The 20,097-nt window shown below is 54.1% G+C and overlaps 1 protein-coding gene across 1 annotated transcript in view; it reads left to right on the plus strand.

The window, feature by feature from the left end:
* PADI1 (peptidyl arginine deiminase 1) overlaps positions 1-20,052 on the plus strand; it is a 34,211-nt gene extending 14,159 nt beyond the window's left edge. The window contains exons 3-16 of the mRNA XM_079719546.1: positions 124-196; positions 847-908; positions 2,476-2,593; positions 2,680-2,805; positions 5,022-5,194; positions 5,340-5,443; positions 6,486-6,609; positions 7,043-7,150; positions 8,615-8,766; positions 12,345-12,489; positions 13,307-13,400; positions 14,475-14,554; positions 15,353-15,478; positions 18,136-20,052. Coding sequence (XP_079575672.1) covers positions 124-196; positions 847-908; positions 2,476-2,593; positions 2,680-2,805; positions 5,022-5,194; positions 5,340-5,443; positions 6,486-6,609; positions 7,043-7,150; positions 8,615-8,766; positions 12,345-12,489; positions 13,307-13,400; positions 14,475-14,554; positions 15,353-15,478; positions 18,136-18,369 — 1,719 coding nt within the window. The 3' untranslated portion in view covers positions 18,370-20,052. The remainder of the gene's footprint in view (positions 1-123; positions 197-846; positions 909-2,475; positions 2,594-2,679; positions 2,806-5,021; positions 5,195-5,339; positions 5,444-6,485; positions 6,610-7,042; positions 7,151-8,614; positions 8,767-12,344; positions 12,490-13,306; positions 13,401-14,474; positions 14,555-15,352; positions 15,479-18,135) is intronic.
* The last annotated feature ends 45 nt before the right edge of the window (positions 20,053-20,097 follow it).

The raw sequence follows: 20,097 nt of genomic DNA on the forward strand, positions 1-20,097 counted from the left end.
GCTGGGCCCCCCATGCCTCCCCTACCTCTAAGCAGGGCCGCCGGAGTGTCCCCTCACTCCCCCTGTCACAGCCATCTCTGAAGGGGTGGCCGTGCTGGCTTAGGGCTGACCATGTCCCCACAGGTGACAGTCTCCTACTTCGGGCTGCGGAAGGATGGTGCCCTGGGCCAAAGTGTACTCTACCTCACTGGCGCAGGTAAGTCCCACCTCCCTGGCTCTCCGTACATCCACCCCTCCATGCTGACTGCTTGACGGTCTTAGGGGAGCCCCCAAGTGCAAGGCCCATGGACATCTTCCTCCCCCATCGAGGAGCCTGGCTTCTTCAGAGGCGGTTCATCCACTCTAGAGCCTCAGGGGTGGAGTCCCAGCCATACTTAGGGCCATAAGAATCTGGAAACTGCACTGCCCATGGGTCACCAGCTAGACCCACAATAGGCCTCCTTCATCCAGAGTCTGCCTATCACACTCACTGGAACTTCAAGACATCACTAAACCATGGAGAGCCACATGCTACCTTCGGCCAGACCCCGGCAGGTGGCCCTGAGAACTGCAGAACCAGCACCTAGAACCTCAGGCCTGATCCCGACCTCCAGAGTCATGGCCCCCAAGAGCTAGCAGTTCAGCCCACATAGATGAGTCAAAAATTCAAGAGCCAAAGCCTTGGGTCCCTCCAACACCCAGAACCACACGGGACTGCCACAAGGGCCTCTCAGGTGTTGGGTGTGGTCCCCAGAAAAGGGCTTCCTGGTTCTCAAGGGCTTGTGGCCGAAGCTTGCCCCAACCTGGACGTTATGGTGCGAGGGTGGGACTGGGGAGCCCTGGTAGTTCCTCTACATCTCTTTGCAGACATCTCCCTCGATGTCGACACGGGCCGCACGGGCAAGGTGAAGAGGAGCCACGGCGACAAGGTGGGACTCTCCTGGTTACCCCAAGATGGCAGAGTTGACAGGCAAACCTGGGGGTGGTCCTGGGGTGGAGTGGGCTCTTCCTCCAGAAGGGTGATGGATTCCTAGGGTCTGTGGTATCCAACAGTATAGGGAAGCCATCTGAGGACTCCCAAATCAGCATGAATGGGCCTTAACTTACACTGTGTGATCAACATACTGTGTGTCTCCTGGAGAACAGCTTACCCTCTCTGGGTCTCTCTTGTGCCACCTTAGAACTGGGATTAGTTCTTTTTCTTGAGGCCTTTTCTATTTCCTGGGCTGTATTTGGACCCCCAAGCGTGGTAGGTGACTTGTCAAGCAACTGACAGATCCTGAAGAGTGAGGACGAAGATGGGGTGGGCTCAAGGCATTATCCCACCGGATGTATCTGAAAGCCATCCTGGGAGGGTAGAAGATATGATTTTCAGGGAAAGACCCCACAGAGGAAGCCTGAATCATATATAAGACTTTGTGGACAAGATGGGGTAGGGCTGCCACGGATGGCTGTGCAGGTTGTTCACTGCACAAGGTTGCTTGGGCAAAGTGGTGGGTGGGGCCTATGACATAAATCATGTCTTGGGCCCCGGTACAGAGAAGCATCTACCCAGAGGGGTGAACAAGAGTGCCATATAAGTTAGCAGTTGTCCTGTGAGGTCCCCCAGACCCAAGTTTGAATCCCATCTATGTGACTTTGGGTTCACACCCCAGAGCCTCTTTTCCCTCTTCTGTGAAATGGGGAAAATAAGCCCTGTCTTGCACAGTCTGGTGGGGATAAAGTAGAAGCACGTCAGGAAGGGGACTTCCCTGGTGGTCCAGTGGGTAAGACTCTGCACTCCCAATGCAGGGGGCCTGGGGTTCCAACCCTGGTCGGGGAACTAGATCCCACATGCATGCCGCAACTAAGAGTCCGCATGCCGCAAATAAGAAGTATGTATGCTGCAACTGAAGATCCCACATGCCGCAACAAAGATCCTGTATGCCGCAACTAAGACCAAGCGCAGCCAAAGTAAATAAGCAAATAAATTAAAAGAAAAAAAAAGAAGCACATCATGAAGAGCTTTGATCACAGAGGCAGGGTTCCAGTCATCTTCCCCACCTCTCAGCCCAGACTATCTTGCAGGGCCTGCAGGATCTCAAGTGAAAGTCAGAGAAAACTGTGGGACAGGCCCCAGGAGAGGACTGGCATGGGGAGAGTCTCCCAGGAATCCTCCAGCCCCATCAAGGTCAGGGCGAGGCAGTCTTAGTCTGCTGGCAGGACCAAAGCTCAGCAGACTGGCAAAAGCCATTTCTGAGTTTGGCGCCATCACCCTTCCTCTTCCAGTGGGATGGCTGGGAGGAGCTGTTGTTCACTGCACAAGCATGGACTGGCTCTGGGTGTAGGGACCTGGAACTCCACTCCCCAAATCTATGATCCCTCTATAAATCTTTAAGCAAACCCAGAATACAAAAGTCTCCAAGTTAACAAAGCAGACGGCTCTAGCCATGTCCAGAACCCCTTCCCAGAGATCCCTGGGTCTCACTGACCCTAAGGCCTCTTGCTTTGCCACAGAAAACCTGGCGCTGGGGCCCTGAGGGCTATGGGGCTGTCCTGCTGGTGAACTGTGACCGGGATTGTCTCAGCTCCAGGGAGATCGACCTCAGCAGCACCCAGCTGACATCACTGGATGGTGAGCAACAGAAAGGGTGTATGGGGTTGTCCAGGGTGATGGCGTGGGATGGAGCAGGATTGTCTCATGGGCACCACTCTCTCCAGACCTGCAGGACATGTCCCCAATGGTGCTGAGCTGCGATGGCCCTGAAGAGCTCTTTCACAGCCACAAGTTGGTCTTGAACGTGCCGTTTTCTGATTCCAGGAGAGTGGGGGTCTTCTGCGCTAGGGGTGAGTGGCCTGGAGGGATCTCTTCACTCCCTGCTCCATCTTCTGCTTCCCAAACCATTCTTCTCTTATCCACCTCTCTCCCTCCTTCCATCATCATTTTGTAACTCTCACTACCACTTACAAACAGCCACTCCATCAGGACACGACATATCGCCCAAGAAAGAGGTGCTCAAACTAGACTCATTTTACAGAGGGGAAAACTGAGGCTCAGACATGTGAATTCACTGCCCTAAGGTCACACAACCAGTTGGGGATGGAGCAAGCATTCAAAGCCAGTCTCTTGGGCACCAAAGCCCCTCTTCTTTCCACTACCCTTGCCCTTTCTCCTGAGCCCATCCTTCCTCTGGTCGGTTAGCATGGAATGAGTTCTCGATGTAAAATAGCACTGTCCAGGCTGGGTGCGGTGGAGGCAGGGACTAGCAAAGCTGAGGCCCAGGCCTGCCTTCAGAATCCAGTTGTTCTGACAGTTCATTAATCAAAGTCTGTGGATTAAAAAACAAACAAACAAAAAAACCCCGGCAGAAACACTAATCCTTAACCCTGATGTGTCCTTACTCATTTTCATAAATCACAAGAGACCTCTCCGGCCCCTTCCTTCTTCCTCGTCATCCTCCTCTGTTCAAATTGACTCAGAACTTGTCCCAGCTAAATGAGCCTGGCAGGGACCAGAATGTTCCAATGGTGGAAGGTTACCCAGGAGTCCGGCTTGGAAACACTTACTGTGATACCAGAACATAAGCAAAGTCTCCGTAAGTGAGCTGACAACATTTCATGCTGTAAGAGCGTGCCAGGGTGGCGCTTCCCAGACAACCCTCAAGGGAGGGGAAAAGGCTACGGGCCAGAACTACCATGTGCCAGGCGAAAAAAAAAAAAAAAGTGAGATGAAATTCACATAACATGGGCCTCCCTGGTGGCGCAGTGGTTGAGAGTCCGCCTGCCGATGCAGGGGATACGGGTTCGTGCCCCGGTCTGGGAGGATCCCATATGCCGCGGAGCGGCTGGGCCCGTGAGCCATGGCTGCTGAGCCTGCACATCCGGAGCCTGTGCTCCGCAACGGGAGAGGCCACAACAGTGAGAGGCCCACATACCACAAAAAAAAAAAAAAAAAAAAAAAAAAAAAAAAAAAAATTCACATAACATAAAATTAACCATTTTATTTTATTTATTTTTTTATAAAGTTATTTATTTTTGGCTGCATTGGGTCTTTGTTGAGGGGCGCGGGCTTTCTCTAGTTGCGGTGAGTGGGGGCTACTCTTCTTTGTGGTGAGCGGGCTTCTCACTGCAGTGGTTTCTCTTGTTGCAGAGCACGGGCTCTAGGCGCGTGGGCTTCAGTATTTGTGGCACGTGGGCTCCGTAGTTGTGGCACACAGGCTCTAGAGCACGGGCTCAGTAGCTGTGGTGCACAGGCTTCGTTGCTCCACGGCATGTGGGATCTTCCCAGACTAGGGCCCAAACCTGTGTCCCCTGCATTGGCAGGTGGATTCTTAACCTCTGCACCACCAGGAGAGTCCCCAAATTAACCATTTTAAAGTGAATAATTCAGTGACATTGAGTACATTCTCAGTGTTGGGTAACTACCACAAAATTTCTAGCTCTAAGACATTTTCATCACCCCCAAATAAAGTCCTGTACTTATTAGCAGTCACTCCCCATCCTCCAACCCCCAGCCCTAGGCAACAGCTAATCTGCTTTCTGTCCCTATGGATGTACCTATTCTGTGCATCTCATACAAATGGAATGATACGATATGAGGCCTTTTGTGTCGGGCTTCTTTCACTTAGTATAATGTCAAGGGTCATCTGTGCTGTAGCAAGTATCAATACTTCATTCCTTTTTATGGATGAATAACATGGCAGCATATGGACCTACTACATTTTGTTTATCCATTCATCCATTGATGGACATTTAGGTGGTTTTCACCTTTTGTGCCAGCTGCTTTTACTTCCTTATCTAGTTTAAAGCTTATGCTGACCGCATGAGAAACGTAATATTAGCCCATTTTACAGATGAGGAACTGAGTCTCAGAGAGGTTGAGTCATTGAGCTGAGGTCACACAGCTTGCACATGGCAGAGCTGGAGAGGAGTCCAGGTAGATCTAACACAAAAGTGGTTCTGCCTCTACATTCCTGGCCTTGGGTTTCCTGTCCTCACATCCTCGCAGCCCCACACCCCTGTCCCAGCACTGGGCCCCCAGTGCTGACTCTGGTTCCCCCTAGGTGGGAATTCTCTCTCAGACTACAAGCAGGTGCTGGGGCCCAAGCATCTGTTCTACGAAGTGGAGCGGCATCCGGGGGAGCGGAACATCAGCTTCTACGTGGAGGGGCTCACCTTTCCCGACGCTGATTTCTTGGGGCTGGTCTCTCTCAGCGTCAGCCTGGTGGACACCAAGGTATGGCGCTGGGGGCTGTGATAGGGAATGAGGGGCTTCAGGGACAAGCGTGGAGGCTCCAGGGCTGGGAGGCTGGGGGCTGCGGGGTCTTGAAGCCTGATGGGGGCTCCCTGCAGGGCCCACTGAGTCCTCATTTTCCCCCCAGACCCTGCCTGAGGTGCCCTACTTCACAGACACCGTGACCTTCCGCATGGCCCCCTGGATCATGACCCCCAGCACCCAGTGCCCCCTGGAGCTGTATGTGTGCAGGTGAGGCCTCCTGCAGCTCTCCCACCACCTCTGGACTCATAGAGATAGGAACAGAATGCCCTGCCAGGCTTGGCCCTGCACTCATACTGGACGGATTCATTGCAGGCACCCATGGACACAAGCTGGGAACAGGATAGCAGCAGGCTGGCTTGGGTCTGTCAGCCCCACCTGCTCTGAGCAGCTAAGGCCCTGGCTGAGGTCAATGGCTCAAGTCCAGCACACCTGCCCTACCCTGTCCTGCATGTAACAGCCCCAGAACATCTAGGATTTATTCCAGGCAGCGGGGCCAGGCCATGTTCAGACTGCTGGCAGCTGCAGGAGACCCAGTCTTGCTCAGATGTGGGTGTACTCCTGGGCCTGCAGAGAACTCGGGACCCAAACTCCAAGATCCTCTGTGAGCCCTGGCCCAACCCGGGTCCCTGGTCCTTCTGCCATCTCTCAGAATCCTTGTCAGGCCCCTTGATGGGCAGGTGAGCCTGGATGGGCAAGGCTACTCCGGGCCTCTGCATCAGAGGTCGGACCACTGGAAAGGGCCAGAGATGATTTGGAACATAAGTCAAAAGGCCAGGAAGGGTGTGGCCAACAGGTTTGCTCTGCTGAGCCGGGCCCAGGTGTGCAGAAGGGAACTCTTTCTTTCTGTTTGCTCAGTAACACCACCCTGACTCCTTTGTTTAGGCCCGTTGTGAGAAACAGGGGGAGATGGGGCTACCTGCCCCCTCACTTCCACCTTAACCAGTGAGATTCAGTCCCCAGTCACCTTCTCCAGGACTTTGGTGCCCTGCCTTTGGGATCCACAGCCCTGGGTCTGTCCCTCCCCTTGCACCTGCCACCTGATGTGATCTGGGGACATTATTTGTCTCTGTCATTAGCCCATGAGTCTCTCTAGTGCAGAGACTGGGTTTGAACCCCTGTGCCCAGGGGCCACACGGGGCCTAGCGCAGACCGCATCAAGGCCACCCCATCTATCCCCTGCCTCCCGGCCCTGAGGCCAAGGCCACAGTCAGTGGTCATTATTTCGCTCCCCTATCCCTGTGTTTCGCAGTGTCGTAGACTCCCATGGCTCAAATGAGAAGTTTCTGAAAGACGTGTCTGACCTGGTGTTGAAAGCCAACTGCAAGCTGACCGTCTGCCCTTGGGCTGAGAATCAGAATGACCGCTGGATCCAGGTGGGTGCGGGAGCAATCCTGGGAGAGGAGGGCAGCCCGGGAGGCCTGAACCCCGTCCTTTACACTGGCTTTGGGAAAGCTGGCCTGCAGGCTCCTACTGGCCTCCGTTTCCCTAGAGAAGCCAGGCCGGCCTGGGTGCCAGGACTTAGGGTGAGGGGCATGCAGTCTAGGGGAACGCTCCCCGCTCCCCGCCACTGCCTGCATCGCCCCAGTCTCTCCTGCTTCCCTCCAAGTGCTCTGATCCCAGGCAGAGTCCTCCGCTGGCTCCGGTCCTGAGACGCCTCACTCCACCTCTGTTCCCTGGCCCCTGCACCCTCCCGGTCTTGGGGAAGATCCACTGTCCTGCCCTGCCCCGCCCCGGGCCTGGGGGGATTAACCCATTCGTAATACTATACTGAGGCCGTCACTGTGGTCTTTTTCTCTCCTCTCCCAGGACGAGCTGGAGTTTGGCTACATCGAGGCCCCTCACAAATCCTTCCCAGTGGTCTTTGACTCCCCCCGAAACAGAGGCCTGAAGTATTTCCCTTATAAGAGGATCCTGGTATGTGGCAAAGGGCAGAGTGGGGAAACCGTGGGTGGCTCCTCCTATAGGATTCTCCAGTCAGTCTTGCCTGGTCCTAGTCCTTTAGGGGCTACAAAAGGACACAGGTGGTGGGTTCTGGCAAATGGGGAGTTAGTGGGAGGTTTGGGAGGAATATGTAAATGAAATGCAAATCTCACGCAAATCACCCCTGTTCTGGGAGGGACAGGCCAGCAAAGTCCTCCTTGGGGGTCCTTCCTCTCCCCCAAGGGGGAGTGAACAAAGGAGTCAGCTCTGGGGAAACCAAACTGCCTTTTGAGGGCAACGCACCCTTAGTGAGCCCTCATGGCTCTTGCTTTTGTGAGCCAGGTCCTCTCTTCAGGTAACGAATGTTTTCTGAACACCTACTGTGTGCCAGGCACAATGCTGCTTCTACACACAGGAGGGCGACAGGAGCCACTCCAACAGCCGTGTCCTGAGTTCCAGGCCCTCCCTCCTAGCTTTACACAGTTGCTCATTTAATCCACGTGGATTTCTATGGATAAGTATGGATATCCATACTCCTATGGATATTATTATTCCCTCTTTACTGAGGCTCAGAGAGGTTAAGCGGCTTACCCAAGGCCACACAGCTAGTTAGCAGTGGCACCAAAACCAGAGGGGCTGCCTCCACGGCCCCTGAACTTTACCGCTAGGCTAACTTGCCTTTTGAGATGGGTCCGGGTCCCAGAACTCACGTCTCTGCCTGTTTACTGGCCCCTGTCCCCCACCTCCAGGACAATGCCAGGGTCTGGTGGGGGATATGATGGGGAAGGTCCAGGAACTCATAGGCACACAGAGCAGGGACATTTACCCCAGCCTGGAGGGATCAGGGAAGAGTCCCTGGGGAGGTGACAGTGAGCTCTGTGGGGTGAGTCTGCATCAACAAGGGCCTGACCCCAAGCCCTGGGCTTGACCTGGCCAGCGCTTTTTCCACTGTTCTCTGCTCTGTCTTTATCATTTCCTTCCTTCTACTTTCTTTAGGTTTAATTTGCTGTTCTTTTCCTAGCTGGAAACGGAAGCTAAGATTTTTCAACCCTTTCTCTTCTTAATATATGTGTTTAGAGCTGCGGCAATTCCCTAGAAGTGCAGCTTTACTGGCATCCCCTCAAGTTTTAACGTGCTGTGTGGTTTTTACCTTTCCCTTCAAAATACTGTGTAACCTCCCCTTTGATTTCTTCTTTGACCCGTGGGTTCTTTAGAAGTATGTTGCCTCATTTCCAAACATTCAGGGATTTTCTAGTTATTGTTCTGTTATTGGCTTCGGCTTTAACAGCACAATGCTCAGGGCACCGGGAGGATGTGTGAAAAGTGAATAGCGGTCGTTTTTCAGGGAGAGGGATTCCCCCAGGAGCACCCCTCGCTCCCCTACCCCAAGAGCTGTCTCTTCCTTTTCTAACTGACTCCTCCTTCTGGGGGTGGGTGCTCTCGACGATTTTCCCCTAGGGTCCCGACTTTGGATATGTAACCCGGGAAATCCAGTTCGCTGGTGCCTCTGGCATGGACGCCTTCGGCAACCTGGACGTCAGCCCGCCAGTCACAGTGAAGGGCAAGGAGTACCCGCTGGGCCGAATCCTCATTGGCAGCAGCTTCCCCGGGTGAGAAATCAGGGCAGGAGGGTGGTGGAGGTCACGGGAGGGCTCGGGGGACCCAAGGCAGCATCCCCTCTCCAACACCCGCTGCCTCCACCGCAGACACAATTCTCCAGTCTGAAAAGTGGTCTTAAGTTCCTGCGTGGAATCTTAGAATAGAGTTCTAGAGTCACAGATCACAGAAAAGATCACAGAATCTTAGGAAAAAACAAACTATTGGCCCACGGTCTTTTGCTCTGCCTAGAGTTTTATGAGCATAATTCATCATCAACATTAAATACACATATATCAGGAGGCTTCATATAAAAAGCCAGATTTCTGACTTCTTTTGAAACATCAGAAGAGCGGGGAGGTCATGTGTAATCCAGGGCTGAAGTAGGAGATGGATCCGTTGACCCCTCCAGTGAGGAAATCAAAATAACTGTTGTCCTAGCAACAGCTAGAAAGGGTGCAGCTGTCACCACGAGGCTGCAGGTCAGGATACCAGGCTGACAGAGGTAAATTGACAGGTCCTACCCTGGACAGTTGTCATCTAGGAGGAAACAAGGTATTTAGGGTTTAGAGCTCAGACAGATGACAGCATCTGCTAAATCTCCCTAGTGGGTCCCCACCCAGCCTGTGGGCAGTCGAAGTATGGGGAGTGTAGCACAGGGATCCTAGTGCGATCCCCTGCTTCCTGCCTAAAGATTAAACCCACCCCAGGCCCTGGAGGTTGCCTTCCGGTTTGTGTGGTGTTGGCATGGAGCCCAGGCATGCCCCAGCTTGCGTCCCCAAGCCCTGGCTATCTGGTCTTGGGCCCAGAGCAGCCAGGCAGTCCTGGGAAGGTTACCCAGGCTCAAGTGGTGACCTTGGTGGCCTCACGGCTCTGGATCAGGTGAGGTGAGGCTTCCTGGCACCAACCCCAGGCATGAAGCCGGTTGCCCAGGCTGGGTGCCCGGGGCTGAGGTTGGCCAGGACAAGAGGAGTGCACTCACCTTGCTGCTGACTCATGTGCAGAACTACTCTGGGGCTGGATCCTGCCCACAGCTGTGGGGGCAGAAGGGCCTTGGGACCTCTGGGCAGTCATTCTGTGCTTCCGGGAGGGATCCAGGAGGAATGAGCACAGGCTTTGAAATCTAATGGATTTGGATTCGAGTCCTGCCTCTGCCACTTATTGGCCACATGATTTGGGGTACATCACCTAACTAGCGCCTACCACAGGGCCTGGAACATAGTAGGTGCTTGATTAATTCATTTAGAAATATTTATTGCATGCCTACTGATGAAGGTACTAGGGATACAACAGGTGACAAAGATACATTATTAAATGGGCAAATTATTTAATATGTCATCCCTCAGTGTCCTCCTCAGTGAAATGGGCTTATAAAAAAATCCCTGTCCTGGCTATATAATAGCCGTTACTGGGGATAAAGGATTCACATTAACCAACTTCCGAATGTTTGGGTATTGTTTAGCTGGTCGCCTGGCAGTGGATGTGACTTGAAGTAGGTTGGAACTCAACGGATAAAAGTTATTGATCACCTACATGCCATGAACATGGTGCTTTACCCAGGTTACCTCCATTAATTCTTACAACAGCCTTATGAGGTTGAGATGACTATTATCCCCATTTTACAGATGAGGAAGTTGAGGCTTAGATAAATGAAGTGAATGCACTAATTCATGCATTCATTTATCTATTCAATAAATATTTATTGAGACTTCCTATATGCCAGGTTCGGGGCCCCGTGCTGGGGATAAAAGAAATGTTCTGGAAAATCCCAGGCTCAGAGCAAGGACCCCGGATGGAACGTGTGGGGGGTCTCTAGCAGAGCTGGGCCTCACTCCATTGGCTATTGTGTTGAAAACCAGGAACAAAGCTCTTGGTGGACAAATGGAACCCTGAGGCTCAGGGAGGGGCAGCTACTGCCTAGGACCACACAGCAAGTTAGGGGCATAGTCAGAATTCAGATCTCCTCCTTGGACCCCGAATTAAAATTTAACATCCAGGCTGCTGTCCTGTGTTCCTGTCTTGGCTTCTGACCTTAGCAGTGAACAAAACAACCTACATACATCCTAGCAGAGAGAAACAGAGCAAACATAATAAATAAGCAATAATAAGCAAACATAATAAATAAGCAAACATAATAAATAAGTAAATCATCTAGTATGTTAGGTAAAAGAAGCGTTAGTGAGAGGCTGACATTTCCCTGAAGGAAATGAGACAGTTAAAGATGTGGCTACTTGGGAGGAAGATGTGCAAGGGAGTGGAAACAACCAGTGCAAAGGCCCTGAGGCAGGAGTGTGCTGGAGACATTAGAGGAACAGCAAGGAGGCCAGTGGGGCTGGAGCAGAGGGGACAAGGGGGTGTGGGGGGATGAGGTCAGAGAGCTTGGTCCCGCAGAGTTCAGATCATGACATGGACCCGTTGGGGATTAAAACAAGACACCCAGTGTGAGGAGCCTCAGGCAGGCGCACAGCAGGTGCTCAGCAAATGCCCCCTCCGTTCTCTACTATCTTGGGTTCTCCAAGCTCTGCTCCCCACATTTAAAATGATCTTGGAACAATTATGCCTCCTGGTGGCAGCTTTGATGTGACTCAGAGACCAGGTCTGATGCTTCTCAAGGCTGGAGTCATCTGGTCCATTCCCCTGCCTCCAGGCAGAGGGCTGCAGAGTCCCAAGGAGGGACTTAAAATAACAGAACTTTAAATATTAAATATTAAAATATTATATTAAAATAAACAGAAATACAAGAAAAATATTTTCCACATTCCCATCCCCTGAATCAAATTAGTGTTGTCTTGTGTCACTGCTTGTTGGGTCTCCCTTCTAGTTTTGTTGTTATATAGACTGTGGACTCTTACACAGCTGTTCAAAAGCCTTAATATCATTCACAAATATGTTTGAGCATCTATTCTATAAGAGGTGCTGGGGATACAGCAGTGAACCTAGAGAAAAATCCCAGCCCTCCTGGAGCTTACATTCTAGTGGGCTGCCAGGCAATAAACAAGATATCAAGTATGCCAAATAGTACCAAATGCTATAAAGAAGAATAAAGCTGGGAAAGGAGTTGAGAGGTTGTTGTTATTTCCAAAGTCCACATAGAGAAAGAGGTGACATTTGAGTTAAACCTGAAGAAAGTGAGGGACATGGGGAGTGGGCAACAATTCCCACACTTTGGGAAACACTGGACTAAGCAGGGTGCGGCGTGGCTTGCCAGGTCCCAGTCACGTTTTGAACAAAAAGCTTGGTGCCTTGGGTAAAGAGTCAACCTCTCTGAATCCCAGGAATTGAGATGAGGGTCTTCAGTTCCCTTTGGCAGATGGAGGGCGCTCATTTGACTCTCTTTTGCAAGAAGGGTTGGCAGGACCTTTCTGGCCTTGGGGAGGATGCTTTAAGGTGAGGGAGGGACAGACTCTCTTGGGCGATACTCAGGATGGACAGCGAGTTCCTGGGAGCACCTGGGCGCTGGGGCCAGGAAGCAGGGACCAAAGAAGAGCCATTCAGAGGGTTGACAGTGGGCAGGGAGGGGCTCAGGAAGTGCCTGCAGGGAACCAGCACACAACACGCACGAGGTGACCCTGCTCTTTCCCTCCCTGGCCAGGTCTGGCGGGCGGCGAATGGCCAAGGTGGTGCAGGACTTCCTGAAGGCCCAGCAGGTGCAGGCGCCCATGGAGCTCTACTCTGACTGGCTCTGCGTGGGCCACGTGGACGAGTTCCTGAGCTTTGTGCCCACCTCCGACCAAAAGGTACATCCCCTCTCCTCCTGCCTGAGCTACCTCGGCCCCTCCCTATCCTGATGGGTCAGTATAGGGCAAAGGCACCTGAAACTAGCTCACCACCTCTGTCCATAGAGAGCTTGGAGTCAGGGTACCCTCTGGGCCAGGTGGTGTTAATCAGGGGGGGCTTCCTGGAGGAGGTCAGAGCCCAGGAGGGAACTCGTTCGCTCACTTCTCATACACTCATTCTCACACTTACTGGGTGTTTGTTCTGATCCAGACCTCTCAGTCAAGACCCAGGACTGACACTGGTAATAAGTGGAAACATTTACTGAGTACCCGTGAGACGTATGTGTTTTAATGCATTTAATCCTCTAGCAATCCCATGAGGTGGGTCCTATTATCATTTCCTCCATTTTATAAATAAGGAAAACGAGGCTCAGAAGGGCAATTAACTAATAGGGTAAAATTCAGACCAAGATGGTGGGCTCGGGACCAGCAATGTCAACCCCTCACCACCTTGCAGAGGTGATCAGGGAGGGTACAGCCCGCAGGGAGCAGGCAGCCTGGGAGGGGAGGCCTCCCAGTGACCAGTGGTTGAGTTCCCTGGTGTACAAAGTGGGGAAGGTCTTCCAGGAAAAGAGAAGGTTATGGACAAAGGCCTGCAGGTGTGAACCGGCTTGGAGGATTGGGGGAAGTGCAGACAGTCCTTTGTGGCTGGTGGGGGGGATTGAGGGGGGGTGCCATGTGCAGCCTGGCCTCTGAACTCAGGCCCCTCCTGAGTTTGGGGTTTCCTGCATCGGGGGAGAACCTGTCCACTGAGCTGCCCTCCCATCCTCTGTGCCAGGGCTTCCGGCTGCTCCTGGCCAGCCCCAGCGCTTGCTTCAGACTGTTCCAAAAGAAGCAGCAGGAGGGCTACGGGGAGGCGGCCCAGTTTGACGGTGAGTGCCAGTGAGCCCACCCCCCTGCCAGACCATGCCCTCTCGTTGCCAGCCCTGGGCACCATTGATGCTTGGCATGGCTGTGCTCTGTTTACAGGCCATTTGTCTGCCAGCTCTCAGCTCAGAGTCCATCACTGATTTTCCCAGCACCTTTATATGGGAGCAAAGGGTGAGGGCTCTCCCTTTCTTGGGCCAAGGAGGGAAGCCTGGGTGGCCTCCTCCATACACTGGGTTGTTCCTGGCCACACCGCAGGGGAAGAAAGGAACAGGAAGCCGTGAGCCTTCCCACGTGCCTGTCCGCGCATGCGCTTTCGTGCTCTTGCCCAATCAGATCGTTCACGCCCTTCTCCTTATCCCTTTTCATGGAGGAGAAAACTGAGGCTCAGAGAGGGGAAGCGGCTTGCCCAGGGCTACGCAGCAGGGAGCAGCAGGGCCAGGGGCTCAAGAGAGGGAGGGGTGAGAAGCCAGGAGGGTGGTCGGGGCCCCTCTGTGGACCTTCCTTGGGGAATCAACAGACCCTCCAAGGGCCTGGTTGGCCCCCTTGAGCACCTCCCCCTTCCCCACCAGGGATCTCAGTGTTCTCACCCGAGGAATGGAGCATTGGAAGGGATGTGGCATAGCCTTCAGCAAAGATAGACCTGGATTCAGATCCTGGTCTTGCCACTTGCTGGCTATGAGATCAAGGATGTGTTCTGAACCTCTCAGTGCCTCCATTTCCTCTTCTCTGAATGCGGGGTGATAACTAAACTGGCCTAGCATTGTTTTAGAGATCAATAATAAATATGATAGGAGGCCCAGAGCACAGTGGGTGTTCAATAACGGTAGCTCTTCTGTAATTATTAGGCTCTGAGCTCAGGCGTCCCTTCCCAAGGAGTTTATAATCCATCACCAGGATTTACTTGCAGCCAGAGCTTGGCCCCATCAGGGTTTCCAGTCTCTGGCTTTCTCTGTCCTTGCTTCAGACCCTGACGCTGAGGTGGGAGAAAAATCCTGGCCCGGATTCTGTGCAGCCCAGGCTTGAGGTGGCCCCAGGCAGTATTCCCTGAGCTGGCTGTGGTCTTCTTTCTCTTGCAGGGTTAAAGCACCAGGTGAAGAGAAGCATTAATGAGATGCTGGAAGACAAAGGACTCAGGAATGACAACCTCTATGCACAGGTGAGGGGGGTGGAGGGTGAAGCAGCCCCAGGAACTGCTGGGGTGGGGATGAGGGGTTCAGCCCTGGGCCTCTGACTCTCCTGGGGGCTGCTGAGACCTGTGGGTTGGGTAGGGCCTCTGCTCTTGGGAAACCCACAGTCTGATGGAAGAGACACAGCCGTGCCAGTCCAGTGGGGGAGATCTTGCCCCCATTCTGGGGAAATGATGGGTTTCAGTGGAAGTAGAATTGAGTTCCCCGAGAAGTCTGGGGAGATGGGAGAGATGCGGTGGGGAAATGGGGCTCTGTAGGGGCGAGGGCTGGGGTGGGTGGGAATCAGGGTGACCTGGTGAGGAGATGGGATGGAAGGAGGTCCCAGGAAGGGGCGGGGCTAATGCCTGCCACGTGCCTGGTGTAGGCCTGGCATGGAGTCCTGCTCAGTAGATGGGAGGAGGCCCCATGCTTCTCCCCAGTGGTGCCCGACACTTTTCTCCTAAACAGCTGAGCTGGGCAGGAGCATAAGCCCGGCTGTGGTTGGGACAGTGTGTGGTGACGGCAAGCACTTTTGCAACCAGAAGCTGCCTGGATCCAAACCCCAGGTCCACTACTTCCTAGCTCTGTGCCCTTGGGCAGGTCACTTGAGCCTCAGTTTCCCCATCTGCGGTAGCAACGGCACAAAGCTGTTGTGAGGATCAAACAAGCTAAAGGGTGCAGAGGGCACCTACGTGTCGGGTGCACAGGGCCCGACACGTAGCAGGTGCTAAGAAACGTTGGATTCTTCCTGTCTCCCTGGGTACCTGTGCCCCTCCTCCCACCCTCAGAGCTGCATCGACTGGAACCGGGCGGTGCTGAAGCGGGAACTGGGCCTGACTGAGCAGGACATTGTGGACATCCCCCAGCTCTTCTTCCTGAAGGACTTCTGTGCAGAAGCCTTCTTCCCCGACATGGTGAGAGCGTGGAGGGAGGACAGGTCATTTCCATCCTTGGTGCCTGGCGGGGTCCTGCTGGGCGGTCAGTTGGAGGTCCAGAGGAGAAGCCGTCCCTATCCAGGGGCAGACTGGCAAGGAGGCTGGGAAGGGCCCTGCGGACCTCGCCAGTGTTTGCTTTTTGGGGCAGATAATAGAAAATCTCCATCGGTAGTCCCCAACCAGGGTGATTTCTCCTCCCCACCCCGACCCCGCCCCGGGCACTTTGATTGCCACACGAGGAGGGTGCTACTGGCATCTAGTGGGTGGAGGCCAAGGATGCTGCTAAACATCCTACAGTGCACAGGGCAGCCCCACAACTAAGGGCTTTCCCCCCCAAAACTGGAAAATGGAAGCGTGGTTTGGTTCCAATGTTTCAAGCTTCCGCTTCTGGGTCTCAGCTGCCTGTTCTGCTCCCCAGGCTGGCACCCCACTGTCTGCTCCCCAGAGGGATCCTGAGATGGGCAGGGGTGGCAGGTGGCAGCTGCCACCCTGGCTGTCATTAACTCAGGCACCTGACAAGCAGATGAGCAGATGTGATCTCACCAATGTGGCCCCTGGGAGGGGTCTGAGTGATGCTATTGGCACAGCCCTGCCCACAGTGCCCAGTAACCCCTTGGGAAAGGATGTCGGGGCATTGGCTGCAGTGAGCGGTGGTGCCCTAGGATGGGAGACCCTCCTTCTTCAGCCTGGGGCCTTTACTCGAATCCCTGTCATTGGACCAGCCAGTGAATCCTGGGGTCCTGATTGGAGGCCAGTGGATAGGGTCGGGCTTCCCCTGACCCCTCGCTGTAAGGTCCCTGCAGAGACCTCGCAGGCAGGGCTTCACAACCTTGGTTCTACCAATATTTGGGGCTAAAGAATCTTTTGCTCTGGGGGTTGTCCTGTGCATCGTAGGATGGTTGCAAAATGCCCCGGAGGCAAGATCGCCCTAGGTTGAGAACCACTGCTCTAGGGCGGTGCTGTCAGAACTTTCTCGGGTGATGGAAATGTTCTACATCTGTGCAGTATGATGTGGCTGCCGCCACATGTGGCTACTGAGTGCTTCAAATGTGGCCAGTGTGACTGAGGAACGGAAGTTTTACTTTCATTTTAATGTCAGCAGCCACATGTGGCGGATGGCTACTGTATCAGACAGTGAAGCTCTAAGGGGTGACCTGCCTCTGGTTCTGGCTGAGCGTGGGGCAAGGCCCATGACCGTGGTCAGCCCTGGGCTGCGGCCTTGCCCTCCCCTGCTGGGAGCCCCTCGCCAACACACAGCCCTCCGTGGGAATCTCCCAGCTCCAGTCCAGGCCCAGCTAGAGGATCCCAGCATGTTCTCCCTGGAGGGCCCTTAGGGACCACTCAGTTAACCCCTCGTTCGGCAGAAGGGGAAAGAGGCCCTCGGAGGAGCGTGGTTGACTTGCCTGAGGTCTCCAGCGAGCAAATGGACCGACCTGCGGTCTCCTGAGTCCTCATCTAGGAGGAAGCAGAGCCAGGCTGGCAATGGTCCTGAATACCGCTCCCTGTTCCTCTCCCTGCCCTTTGTCCCTCTGTGTGCCCCACTCCCACCCCCCATGTTCTGGCCCATTAGTGGGCAACCAAGCAGGTCAGGGCCAAGGCCATGTGACTGGCCCCCACGGGACCCTCCAGCTCCATGTTGGTCCCAGCCGTGGACGGCCCTGCGGGGCAGACTTGAGGGTGGGGGGCTGGGACGTGGAGAGTGTAAGGGCAGCCCACCCTACACTGAGATGACCCAGTGAGTCAGAGTGTCCCCTCTGAACACCAAGGACAGCTCCTTTGGCCATCCACTGGGCCAGAAGTTACCTCTAAGAAGCCTCCATACCCTGCCCTGGGCAGACTTCCCTTCCCTGGTGTTAGGCGCCCCTGCCAGGTCCCCCAGCCAGGGAAGCAGAAGTGTCATTGGAGATAAACCCAGGTGCCCCCAAGGGCTCCCAGCCACTTGCCCCAACTCCTTAGCACCCCAGGCAGCCACAGTGCTACACTCTGGCAGAGTAGAAAGAGTATGAGTTGTGGCATGAGTCAGACCTGAGTCAAATTTCAGTCTCCCTGTTCTCTGGCTGTGTGGCCTTAATTATATTACTTAACCGGTCCAAGCTATGGCCTCGGAGGGAGGCTGTGAGGTTTACGGATGCTACATCTGGCACATAGAAGATGCTCAATAAACGGTAAGTATTATCAGGGCTTCCAGGAACGGTTGAGCTTGGTGTGTACTGCACAAATAAACACACCACACCTGTGACATTCACACCGTGGACCTTGTAGGTGGATACATTTGCTGTACAAGTTTTTGGCAGATAACGGTAAAATCTTGTTCTAACAGTCATTATAATCTACTTTTCTGATAGGTGGAGGAAAGTGTTGGAGGAAGGGGTGACTTTTATTTATGTGAAGTTACCATGTATGTTACTGGCAGCCCTGCCCGTTATTAATGCTCTCTTCCAACTACAGATCTGTGTCTTTTCTGCTTCCATAGACCTTAGTTCTTGAGCGAGTGCCAGACTTCGTGGCCCGGAGATGCTGGCAAAGATGGGACAGGCCCTGGGGATGGGTCTGCCAGAGCCAGAACCCAGAAGGGGCCCCAGGTGTAGAGCATCCCCAGCTAACCGGGTCTCTTTCTTGCCTTGTCTCTTCTACAGGTGAACATGGTGGTCTTAGGCAAGTACCTGGGCATCCCCAAACCCTTCGGGCCCATCATCAACGGCCGCTGTTGCCTGGAGGAGAATGTGCGGTCCCTGCTGGAGCCTCTGGGCCTCCGCTGCACCTTCATCGATGACTACTTGTCCTACCACAAGCTGCTTGGAGAGGTCCACTGTGGCACCAACGTGCGCCGGAAGCCCTTTCCCTTCAAGTGGTGGCACATGGTGCCCTGAGCCTGCTCCCCACCCGTCATCCTCTCTCCCCACCCGCCAGGGAATCCCGCCAGGATAAGGAACCTCCACCTGGCTTCCATCCTCTTGGGGGAGCCTTGGACGCTTCCCCCTGTGTGCCTGCAAGTGTGCTGGTCACTGTGGGTACCAGGATACAGGGATGGACACCGCACATCCTCACCTCTGGCGTGGCCTACAGGGCCTGGGGCCTGGGGTGAGGGCCCTGGGTCTAGGCCACCGGTGGCTCTTGTAAGATCAGGAAGGGGGATTTGGGCCCCCTTTTTCCTTTTCTGGCTATCTTCTCCTTCAGGGGGCCCCCAGGCTGTGATCTCCTAGCACTCCTCAGCCATATTTATATAGGCAAATAAGGACAGGAAAACTCAGCGTCTGATGGCCTGTTTCTTGTTTTTAAACATCTTTATTGGAGTATAATTGCTTTACTGTTTTAAAAAGAAAAAGCAACAAACGCCCTTTAATACCTGACTCCCTCCTCAAGGGTGCTTGTTACCTGTTTGGAAAGCCTTTAGTTACGCGTGCTGGCTGCTTCCAGCTCACAAACGCTGAGAGGCCAAAGTGAGGCCCGAGGAGGGCACACGGAAGAAGGCTGGGCAGGATGCGAGGAGGCCAGGATGGCAGAGGACGCTGAGGCACGGGGATAAAACCTGGGACCTGGCCTCTGCGCCCTAGGCCTCCCAGGCTTTAAATTTTGGACTCTGGATGTGATGGGGTCTGGCTGTTCCAGATGCAGCAAGGAGAGGGGGCTCAGATGTTAGAAGAGGGTGGGGGGGTCATTAGGTTATCTTTGAGGGTGGGGTTTCATTTCCTTTAATAGTCTTTAATTATTCCCCTTCGTTCTGCCGGCAGTGGGAGGGAAGGCTCGCCCAGTCTCTCTCAGCAACTCAGAGACCCTGCATGTAGCTTGGGTTTCACCTGTGAGTAAAGCCCCGTGGCAGGCCCGTGTCCCCTTCCACAGAAGGCAAGGCAGAGCTGCCATGGGAATTTAATAGCCTGGCCCCAGCTGAGGTCACCGGGACATGCACAGGCAAGCTGGCTCGGCCGGAGCAGGGCGAGAGGTGGCCCCTGCCCCAGACAAGCATGGGCAGGAGGGAACCAGCCGGCCTTCTTCTCCCACAGCCTCTGGGCCTCTACTGTCTGGGTTTTCTCCCTGGCTCTCGGTGAGATTTAGATTGAGCCATCTGCCCTTAAACTCTTTTAGCTGTGCAACACTTAGCCATCAGAGGCTACCACGGAGACCCAGCATGTGAAACTGATGAAAACAGAACTGCTCTGGTTTAAGGTGGCGAGGGTGGTGTACGAGGATCCTCCCCTTCCAGAAGGTTCCGTGGAACCCCGTTCGCAAGCCCCTGGTCTAGCCTGTGCACTTTCTGCTCATAATCATGGTGCCCCTTAGACTGAGCCAAGAGGAGAAGGAATCTCTTCGTCGGCCAAGGGTGTGCAGCCGGGGTTCCCCAGGGAAAGCACTGCGGGTGGGAGGGGAGTGGGCATTGCAGAGAGACGGGGGTGGTGGCACTGAATGCGGGGAGTGGCATTGAGTGCGGGGAGCTCTGGAATTGCTGCTGGGCTGTTTGTGGCGGGGGGGTGTTGCTGACGTTCCCTGTGAGAATGTTCCAGGTGAATGGTCACCTCCTTTCTGATTAATAAAAATGTCAACATGCATTTCTTCAAGTGGCTGCCTCCTTAGCTTCTGTTCGTTGGGCCGTGGGGAGGAGG

The sequence above is a fragment of the Hyperoodon ampullatus genome, assembly GCF_949752795.1.
Source record: "Hyperoodon ampullatus genome assembly, chromosome: 2".
NCBI classification, from domain to species: Eukaryota; Metazoa; Chordata; class Mammalia; order Artiodactyla; family Ziphiidae; genus Hyperoodon; species Hyperoodon ampullatus.